Source organism: Coregonus lavaretus (assembly GCF_964263955.1).
Source record: "Coregonus lavaretus genome assembly, chromosome: 20".
Lineage (NCBI taxonomy): Eukaryota > Metazoa > Chordata > Actinopteri > Salmoniformes > Salmonidae > Coregonus > Coregonus lavaretus.
The window spans coordinates 44,591,283-44,602,836 of record NC_140007.1 but is presented as its reverse complement, the minus strand read 5'-3'; the positions used below and the strand labels follow the sequence as shown (position 1 = coordinate 44,602,836).

The following is an 11,554-nucleotide window of genomic DNA, read 5'->3' as shown; positions in this document are numbered from 1 at the left end:
GCCAGCCAGCCAGCCAGTCATCCAGTCAGTTAGTCAGTCAGTTGGGTATTCCTTGGCTTTCTCCAAAGCAGCACGGTCATTTCAGTCCACCCAAAAGCTGGGTAACTTAGGTCCAACTGGCACAGTCGGCACATGTAGGTCCATGCTTGTTTTAAGGAGAGCGAGAGAGAGAGAGAGAGAGGGGGGGGGGGGGCAGCCAACTCTGCCCTCCTTCCCTCTACACGGTTCTGTGTGGCTCATTAAGAGCAATGGCTCTAGCAAGGTCGCGGGTTCGATTCCCGCTGGGATCCCAAATACTAAAAATGTCTGTACTCACTGTACTGTAAGTCACTTTGGATAATTGTCAAGCGTCTAGCATATATTGAGAACAGGAAGCCAACCCTGCCCTACCTCCGTCAAGATAGCCTTGATTCCAGGCTTGATGAAGTAGACTTGGGGAGTATGATAATGTCCCAGCTAGATCAAAACGTTCTAAGGCCCGTAGTGATTGTTAGGGCATGGTGATTGCCCTATGGTTATTTTGCATACAATATTCTCAGAACTTCCAAGGAACCAAATGTGAAAGCTGGGGTGAAACCACCATCTAAACAATGCCGTTGTTCTTCAGGACAGGAAGCTCTGGTTCGGGGCAGAAGCAGCCGTTGGTTTTCCAGCTGGTGTCTGCATTCCGGGCCTCACGTCTCTTCTTCCCGCTCTGCCACCTCCTTGCCACGGGCTCCAGGAAGAGAGAGACAGAGGAGAGCAGGTAACACCCTCCCGCCAGGTAGAAGGAGCAGTCGTAGGTCTGGGTGTAGTCATACAGGAAACCTGGACGATGGAAGACAAAGGAACCGCAAAGGGAAGACGTCATTCAATGCTAAAAAGAGAGAAACGGACATCCCCCCCGACACCACAAATGACAGAAGACACCACCACAAAGGGAGGAGACCATTAATAACGTCATTCAAACTGAAAGAAACGGACATCCCCGACACCACACATTATAATGACAGGAGACACCACTGCAAAGGGAGGAGACCGTTAGTAACGCCATTCAGGCTAATAACATCACTTGTTGCCTCAATGAGAGAAGCAATGGGATACATACTGTAGATATAGAATTACTTGACATTTTAGAATCCATTTTTGTGAACAGACAGAAACCGTTAATAACGACACACCACGGAGAGAAACGGACCCCCCCCCCCCCCCCCCCCCCCGGACACCACACGTTATATAATGACAAAAGACACCACAGCAAAGGGAGACCGGTAGTAACATCAACGGACTTCTCACTCACGATGTCAGAGTTAACTGTACTCATAACGTCAATCATCATAACATTGGGGGTGGAAAGCTAACACACAGCCTGTATATAGCTAGCTGGTTGTGGGGGAGGTGGGATTGTGTGTGTGTGTGTGTGTGTCGGGGTCATGGTGGACTGCGGTGAGTTAAGTTCATCCTGCAGGACTAGCAGCATGGACGGTAAACATAGCAGCACGCTATTTCCTGACCCCAAACTGTGTAAGGGGTCACCAATAGTCACGTTTTGACCCTGGAATGTAGATCCCCTCTCAGCTCTCAGGACGGCCTGACCAATTGGGAGACCCTCCCAACCCCTCCCAAAAACCAACCCCCTCTCTGTGTCAATAAGTTCAAGGGTACCTCTTCTACGGATTGAAGTCAAAAGTCACCAGTAAGTGGAATGTAGCGTTATTTTTCCTGGAAACAGGCTTACATCAGTGTTCATAGACCACATTTCCAAGATGGGAAAGTGTTTACAAGATGTTTTAGTTTGCCATTTATATCTAGTAGACACCTGGATATAGCTAGGTCTCTGCAGAGTTAAATTAGAACTGGTTTATACTGGTTTATACTAGTTTAGGTGATGAAATACCAGTTTATCAATGTAGATCCAGACTCTCCTACCGCTCTCTAACCACACTCTCTATGTCATTGAGTTCAAGGGGTTGAAGTTTTGACAGATGGGGGTCAACAGTCACCAGTAAGGGGAACACAGCGTTATTTTTCCTGGAAATAGGCTTACATCTGTTCGTAGACCACAGTTCCAAGATGTGAAGGTGTTTACAAGATGTGATGGTGTTTACCATATACTGTATATCTAGTAGACGAGAGGTATTGTAAAAATAAAACTGGATATAGCTAGGTAGGTATTTAGATTAGATCAAATTTAAATTAGTTTATACTAGTTTATGCTACACTGAAGAAAAATATAAACGCAACATGCAACAATTTCAAAGATTTTACTGAGTTACAGTTCATATAAGGAAATCAGTCAATTGAAATAAATAAATTAGGCCCTAATCTATGGATTTCACATGACTTGGAATACAGATATGCATCTGTTGGTCACCAGATACCTTAAAAATAAAGGTAGGGGCGTGGATCAGAAAACCAGTCTATCTGGGGTGACCACCATTTGCCTCATGCAGCGCTCCACATCTCCTTCGCATAGAGTTGATCAGGCTGTTGATTGTGGCCTGTGGAATGTTGTCCCACTCCTCTTCAATGGCTGATCAAAGTTACTGGATATTGGCGGAACTGGAACACGCTGTCCAACACGTCGATCCAGAGCATCCCAAACATGCTCAATGGGTGAAATGTCTGGTGAGTACACAGGCCATGGAAGAACTGGGACATTTTCAGCTTCCAGGAATTGTGTACAGATCCTTGCGACATGGGACCGTGTATTATCATGCTGAGACATGAGGTGATGGGGGTAGATAAATGGCATGACAATGGGCCTCAGGATCTCATCATGGTATCTTTGTGTATTCAAATTGCCATCGATAAAATGCAATTGTATTCGTTGTCCGTAGCTTATGCCTGCCCATACCATAAATCCACTGCCACCATGGGGCACTCTGTTCACAACGTTGACATCAGCAAACCACTCGCCCACACAACGCCATACATGCTGTCTGCCATCTGCCCGGTACAGTTGAAACCGGGATTCATCCGTGAAGAGCACACTTCTCCAGCATGCCAGTGGCCATCGAAGGTGAGCATTTGCCCACTGAAGTCGGTTACGACGCCGAACTGCAGTCAGGTCAAGACCCTGGTGAGGACGACGAGCACGCAGATGAGCTTCTCTGAGACGGTTTCTGACAGTTTGTGCAGCAATTCTTCGGTTATGCAAACCCACAGTTTCATCAGCTGTCCGAGCGGCTGGTCTCAGATGATCCCGCAGGTGAAGAAGCCGGATGTGGAGGTCCTGGGCTGGAGTGGTTAAACGTGGTCTGCGGTTGTGAGGCCGGTTGGAAACACTGCCAAATTCTCTAAAAATACGTTGGAGGCGGCGTATGGTAGAGCAATTCTCTGGCAACAACTTTGGTGGACATTCCTGCAGTCAGCATGCCAATTGCACGCTTCCTCAAACCTTGAGCTATCTGTGGTATTGTGTTGTGTGACAGAACTGCACATTTTAGAGCAGCCTTTTATTTTCCCCGGCACACGGTGCACCTGTGTAATGATCATGCATGTTTAATCAGCTTCTTGATATGCCACACCTGTCAGGTGGATGGATTATCTTGGCAAAGGAGAAATGCTCACTAACAGGGATCCAAAAAAAATTGTGCACAACATTTCAGAGAAATAGGCTTCTTGTGCGTATGGAACATTTCTGGGATCTTTTATATCATGAAACATGGGACCAACACTTTACATTTATATTTTAGTTCAATATAGTTTAGACCAGGGGTGTCAAACGTCTGGCCCGCGGGCCGGATCAGGCCCGCAAACGGGTTTAATCCGGCCCGCGAGATGATTTTGAAGAAAAAAATAAATAAAATAAAATTTTATAATAATTTTGTAAAGTATAAAAATGCGCTGCAATTTTTCAATAAAATAAACTGCTGTTCCAATTGCGTCCACTGGATGGCGCAATAGCAATTGTGTTAAGCAAGCAAACTGTTTATACCGGGGCAGAGCAAGTAGGTCAAGCACGTGCAGCCAATGAGCTACTTTGTTTTGCCCGCGATATTTATTACGGCTTCTACTTTTAACATTATGTGCTTTGGCACCCTCATTGCCCCAATATGTCTCTGTCAAAAAAGAGAAAAGTGGACGCAGAGTGCAGAGTGTTCCAAGAAAAATGGTCATCCTATTTATTCACGGAATTGAATGGGAAAGCTGTATGTTTGGTGTGTTCAGAGCATGTTGCAGTGCTGAAAGAATATAACCTTCGTCGCCACTACAGTGGGGAAAAAAAATATTTAGTCAGCCACCAATTGTGCAAGTTCTCCCACTTAAAAAGATGAGAGAGGCCTGTAATTTTCATCATAGGTACACGTCAACTATGACAGACAAATTGAGAGAGAAAAAATCCAGAAAATCACATTGTAGGATTTTTCATGAATTTATTTGCAAATTATGGTGGAAAATAAGTATTTGGTCACCTACAAACAACCAAGATTTCTGGCTCTCACAGACCTGTAACTTCTTCTTTAAGAGGCTCCTCTGTCCTCCACTCGTTACCTGTATTAATGGCACCTGTTTGAACTTGTTATTAGTATAAAAGACACCTGTCCACAACCTCAAACAGTCACACTCCAAACTCCACTATGGCCAAGACCAAAGAGCTGTCAAAGGACACCAGAAACAAAATTGTAGACCTGCACCAGGCTGGGAAGACTGAATCTGCAATAGGTAAGCAGCTTGGTTTGAAGAAATCAACTGTGGGAGCAATTATTAGGAAATGGAAGACATACAAGACCACTGATAATCTCCCTCGATCTGGGGCTCCACGCAAGATCTCACCCCGTGGGGTCAAAATGATCACAAGAATGGTGAGCAAAAATCCCACAACCACACGGGGGGACCTAGTGAATGACCTGCAGAGAGCTGGGACCAAAGTAACAAAGCCTACCATCAGTAACACACTACGCCGCCAGGGACCCAAATCCTGCAGTGCCAGACGTGTCCCCCTGCTTAAGCCAGTATATGTCCAGGCCCGTCTGAAGTTTGCTAGAGTGCATTTGGATGATCCAGAAGAGGATTGGGAGAATGTCATATGGTCAGATGAAACCAAAATAGAACTTTTTGGTAAAAACTCAACTTGTCGTGTTTGGAGGACAGAGAATGCAGAGTTGCATCCAAAGAACACCATACCTACTGTGAAGCATGGGGGTGGAAATATCATGCTTTGGGGCTGTTTTTCTGCAAAGGAACCAGGACGACTGATCCGTGTAAAGGAAAGAATGAATGGGGCCATGTATCGTGAGATTTTGAGTGAAAACCTCCTTCCATCAGCAAGGGCATTGAAGATGAAACGTGGCTGGGTCTTTCAGCATGACAATGATCCCAAACACACCGCCCGGGCAACGAAGGAGTGGCTTCGTAAGAAGCATTTCAAGGTCCTGGAGTGGCCTATCCAGTCTCCAGATCTCAACCCCATAGAAAATCTTTGGAGGGAGTTGAAAGTCCGTGTTGCCCAGCGACAGCCCCAAAACATCACTGCTCTAGAGGAGATCTGCATGGAGGAATGGGCCAAAATACCAGCAACAGTGTGTGAAAACCTTGTGAAGACTTACAGAAAACGTTTGACCTGTGTCATTGCCAACAAAGGGTATATAACAAAGTATTGAGAAACTTTTGTTATTGACCAAATACTTATTTTCCACCATAATTTGCAAATAAATTCATTAAAAATCCTACAATGTGAATTTCTGGATTTTTTTTCCTCATTTTGTCTGTCATAGTTGACGTGTACCTATGATGAAAATTACAGGCCTCTCTCATCTTTTTAAGTGGGAGAACTTGCACAATTGGTGGCTGACTAAATACTTTTTTTCCCCACTGTATGTGAGTCTTCATGCCGACAAATATGACAACTTTCAAGGACAGCGGAGATGAGAGAAGGTGAATGAACTGTTGGCGGGTCTGAAGAAACAGCAGTCTGTGTTTACTCACAGCCGAGACATCAGTGACGCTGCAGTGAAAGCTAGCTACCTCATTGCTAATGAAATCGCAGTGGCTTCAAAACCATTTAGTGAGGGTGAATTTGTAAAAACATGCATGATGAAGGCAGCGGAGATTGTGTGCCCTGAAAAGCGGCAGGCTTTTGCAAATATCAGCCTGACAAGAAACACAGTTGCAGACAGGATTTCCGATCTTTCAGTGGATTTGGACAGCCAGTTGAAGCAAAAAGTAAAGTCATTTATTGCGTTTTCGGTTGCAATTGATGAAAGCACGGACATTACAGATGTTGCACAACTGGCCATTTTCATCCGCGGAGTTGATGACACATTGACCATCACCGAGGAGTTCGTGGAGTTGGTGCCGATGACAGATACAACGACAGCAGCTGATATTTTTACCGCACTCGTCGGCGCGCTGGACAGGGTCGGAGTGGACTGGTCCCGCGCTGTCAGCCTGGCTACAGATGGTGCGCCCTCAATGATCGGGAAAAAAGCAGGCGTTGTGACAAAGTTCAGAGAGAAATTGCAATCTGCAAATGGAGGACGTGATTTTTGGACTTTTCACTGTATTTTGCACCAGGAGGCTTTGTGTTGCAAGTCATTAAAGATGGATAACGTCATGAAGGTGGTCATCCAAACTGTTAATTTCATCCGATCCAGAAGCCTGAATCACCGTCAGTTTGACAGCCTTCTCAGAGAGAAAGACCACATCTATGGCCTGCCATACCACACTGAGGTAAGATGGTTAAGCCGAGGTGCTGTGCTGAGGCGTTTCTTTGATTTACGAGAAGAAATTGAACAGTTCATGGAAGAAAAGGGCAAACCAGTGTTAGAATTTCATTCCGCAGAATGGATGCAGGACCTTGCATTTGTCACGGTTTCGGCCGAGGCTGCTCCTTCTCCTTGTTCGGGCAGGCTTCGGCGGTCGTCGTCTCCGGAATACTAGCTGCCACCGTTCTATGTTTCTATGTTTGATTGGTTTTGTCTGTTTGTTACACCTGTTCATTGTTAAGTGTTCATTATGCGTCCTATTTAGTTCTCTTGTGTTTGGTCAGGTGTTGTGTGTAATTGTTTCGATGTCACGTGTAGTGTTGGTTCGCTGTTCTGTGCTCTCTGTATTTCGTTTTGTTTGAGAGAGTCCTGCACGTTGTGCGCACTGTATTTTGGTTCTTACCAGTGTGCGTTTGCTTCGCCTGTGGCCTGTTGCCGTGTTGGGCTTGTATTTTTTGGACTTCACTAAAGACATCTGTTTCGAATCTCTGTGTGTCCTGCGTGTGATTCCACGTTACCTCTACACTCAACCCTGACAGCATTTATGGTGGATGTTACAGAGCACCTGAATAACTTGAACAAACAGCTGCAAGGGTGCAACAAAGTTGTCACGCAGTATTATGACAGCATACGTTCTTTCAAGTTGAAGCTGTCATTGTGGGAGACGCAACTTGCCGGTGGTGATGCAGCTCACTTCCCCTGTCTGAAAAATGTGTGCGCGACCCAACATGTGGCAGACATGAAGCGGTTCAAAGATAAAATAACGGGACTGTTACGGGAGTTTGAGCAACGCTTTCAGATTTATGTTTATATGTTTTTATGTTGATGTGCTATTGTTTTTAATTGATTTTATTTTATTTGTATATTTAACCTATTCTTGACTCTGTGGTTCTTGCACTTGTTTGGGGAACAGGATTTCATTATTTTTATCTACATTTCTGCCTGAGAAATGACACCCTGATATAGTTCTGTGATATACTTCTGTGAATCACTGAGGCATTGTGTGTTTGTGTGTTCTTTGTCCTCAGAACTTTCAAATAACTTGAGGTGTTTTATGATTAATAGTGATGTTGTGCTTTTGGACACTGTCCTCAGGCTCCAGCTTTATGTTTATATGTTTTTATGTTGATGTGCTATTGTTTTTAATTGATTTTATTTTATTTGTATATTTAACCTATTCTTGACTCTGTGGTTCTTGCACTTGTTTGGGGAACAGGATTTCATTATTTTTATCTACATTTCTGCCTGAGAAATGACACCCTGATATAGTTCTGTGATCTGTGAAACAGTTCTGTTAATCACTGAGGCATTGTGTGTTTGTGTGTTCTTTGTCCTCAGAACTTTCAAATAACTTGAGGTGTTTTATGATTAATAGTGATGTTGTGCTTTTGGACACTGTCCTCAGGCTCCAGCTTTATGTTTATATGTGTTTATGTTGATGTGCTATTGTTTTTAATTCATTTTATTTTATTTGTATATTTAACCTATTCTTGACTCTGTGGTTCTTGCACTTGTTTGGGGAACAGGATTTCATTATTTTTATCTACATTTCTGCCTGAGAAATGACACCCTGATATAGTTCTGTGATCTGTGAAACAGTTCTGTTAATCACTGAGGCATTGTGTGTTTGTGTGTTCTTTTTCTTTAGAATTTTCAAATAAACTTGACGTGTTTTATGATTAATAGTGATGTTGTGCTTGTACTATTTTGGACACACTGTCCTCAGGCTCCAGCTTTATGTTGTATGTTGATCGTATTAAAACAAAGAAAACAATCTGAAGTTGTTGTTTTTAAGTTATATATACCATGATTTTTCCGGTCCGGCCCACTCGGGAATAGATTTTCCTCCATGTGGCCCCTGAGCTAAAATGAGTTTGACACCCCTGGTTTAGACAATGAAATACCGGTTTATCAATGGGGAGCGAAAAGAGGGAAGTCCTCTGAGTATACCTTGGCTGGTGTTGGCATTGAGAACCCCATAATCCCCTACAGCAACCTGGGCTTGCTGATGTAGGATCAGTTTAGCTTTAGCCCAAATATATATTATTTTTTTAAACAGTCTGGACTGGAACCAGATTATGAATGAACACAACATTGTTTTTCTAAGGCTATGCTCGCCTAGAAGGGGCAGATGAAATGTGAGCATGCATTTCTGCCACTGAACCTCCAAACAGCTAACTATAGGTTGTTTTCACCTGGCTGTTTCTGTCTTCGAAACATGAACACACACACGCACGCGCACATGCTCAGACACACAAACACGCACACACAAGCACACACACACAAACACGCACACACACAGTCTTGTATAACTCACTCGTCTGTGTGTGTGTGTGTGTGTGTGTGTGTGTGTGTGTGTGTGTGTGTGTGTGTGTGTAAGACTCCCTCACCTGCGAGAGGAGGTCCTGTCAGACAGCCGAGTCCTACGAAGAACATAGAGAATCCCATGGAGTTGTTGAGTTTTTCTTGCCCTACCAGGTCCACCTGAGGAGGGAATGAACCCAGAAACATTAGTCCTGACTAACTAGTCTGTGTTACTAAACGAACTATGTTGGAACACAACACAGAACATGTACATCAAAACAGGCACACAAATTTGCATTATGGATCGATCATATATTATTTTTTACTTGTATCCACAGTGCCTTCAGAAAGTATTCACACCCCTTGACTTTTTCCACATTTTGTTGTGTTACAGCCTGAATTTAAAATTGATTAAATTGAGATGTTGTGTCCCTGGCCTACACACAATACCCCATAAATGTCAAAGTGGAATTATGTTTTTCCACATTTTTCCAAATTAATTAAAAATGAAAAGCTGAAATATCTTGAGTCAATAAGTATTCAACCCCTTTGTTATGGCAAGCCTGAATTCGTTCAGGAGTAAAAATGTACTTAACAAGTCACATAATAAGTTGCATGGACTAACTCTGTGTGCAATAACAGTGTTTAACATGATTTTTGAATGACTACCTCATGTCTGTACCCCACACATACAATTAGCTCTAAGGTCCCTCAGTCGAGCAGTGAATTTCAAACCCAGATTCAACCACAAAGACCAGGGAGGTTTTTCCAATGCCTCGTAAAAGAAGGGTACCTATTTGTAGATGGGTACAAATAAAAAAAACAGATATTGAATATCCCTTTGAGCATGGTGAAGTTATGAATTACACTTTGGATGGTGTATCAATTTACCCAGTCACTACAAAGATACAGGCGTCCTTCCTAACTCAGTTGCCGGAGAGGAAGGAAACCGCTCAGGGATTTCACCAGGAGGCCAATGGTGACTTTAAAACAGTTACAGAGTTTAATGGCTGTGATAAGAGAAAACTGAGGATGGATCAACAACATAGTAGTTAACAACATTGTAGTTAATCCACAATACTAACCCAATTGACAGAGTGAAAAGAAGGAAGCCTGTACAGAATACAAATATTCCAAAACATGCATCCTTTTTGCAACAAGGCACTAAAGTAATACTGCAGAAAAATGTGCAAAGCAATTAACTTTTTGTACTGAATACAAAGTGTTATGTTTGGGGAAAATACAATACAACACATTTCTGAGTACCACTCTCCATATTTTCAAGCATAGTGGTGGCTGCATCATGTTATGGGTATGCTTGTAATTGTTAAGGACTGAGGAGTTTTTGGAGCTAAGCACAGGCAAAATCCTAGAGGAAAACCTGGTTCAGTCTGCTTTCCACCAGACACTAGGAGATTAATTCACCTTTCAGCAGGATAATAACCTAAAACACAAGGCTAAATCTACACTGAAGTTGCTTATCAAGAAGACAGCAAATGTTCCTGAATGGCAGAGTTACAGTTTTGACTTAAATCTGCTTGAAAAGCTATGGCAAGACTTGAAAATGGTTGTCTAGCAATGATCAACAACCAATTTGACAGGGCTTGAAGAATTTTGAAAAGAATAATGGGCAAATATTGTACCATCCAGGTGTGCAAAGCTCTTAGAGATTTACCCAGAAAGACTCTCAGATGTAATCGCTGCCAAAATGTGATTCAAACTTGACTCAGGGGTGTGAACACTTTTCTTTTCCAATACATGTGATATTTCTTTTCTAAATACATGTTTTCACTTTGTCATTATTGGGTATTGTGTTGCCTCTCTAACCTGGTGGTCCCTGCACGCACCCCACACCTGGAGTTCCAGGTCTCAGGCAGCCTCTGGAACTGCCGTTCTGCTGCCAACAAAGCTGACTTCATCCCAGCCTATGCTAATCTCCAGTCCCTCGACTTCCTGGCGCTGACGGAAACATGGATTACCACTGAAAACACTGCTACTCCTACTGCTCTCTCCTCGTCTGACCATGTGTTCTCGCATACCCCGAGAGCATCTGGTCAGAGGGGTGGTGGCACAGGAATCCTCATCTCTCCCAAGTGGACATTCTCAATTTTTCCCCTAACCCATCTGTCTATCTCCTCATTTGAATTCCATGCTGTCACAGTCACTAGCCCATTTAAGCTTAATATCCTTGTCATCTATCGCCCTCCAGGTTCCCTTGGAGAGTTCATCAATGAGCTTGACGCCTTGATAAGTTCCTTTCCTGAGGATGGCTCACCCCTCACAGTTTTGGGGGATTTCAACCTCCCTATGTCCACATTTGACTCATTTCTCTCTGCCTCCTTCTTTCCACTCCTCTCCTCTTTTGACCTCACCCTCTCACCGTCCCCCCCTACTCACAAGGCAGGCAATACGCTTGACATCATCTTTACTAGATGCTGCTCTTCTACTAATCTCACTGCAACTCCCCTCCATGTCTCCGACCACTACTTTATTTCCTTTTCTCTCTCGCTCTCCTCCCACACTACTCACTCTGCCCCTACACAGATGGTAATGCGCCGCCG

The 11,554-nt window shown here is 43.6% G+C and overlaps 1 protein-coding gene across 1 annotated transcript in view; it reads right to left on the bottom strand.

Annotated features, from left to right (window-relative positions):
- Window positions 1-583: 583 nt before the first annotated feature.
- The window catches only part of LOC311148186 (monocarboxylate transporter 5-like), a gene marked incomplete at both ends in the record, with an annotated part of 41,129 nt that continues 30,158 nt past the window's right edge, over window positions 584-11,554 (bottom strand). Inside the window, 2 exons of the mRNA XM_084185070.1 lie at window positions 584-807; window positions 9,080-9,173. Coding sequence (XP_084041196.1) covers window positions 584-807; window positions 9,080-9,173 — 318 coding nt within the window. The remainder of the gene's footprint in view (window positions 808-9,079; window positions 9,174-11,554) is intronic.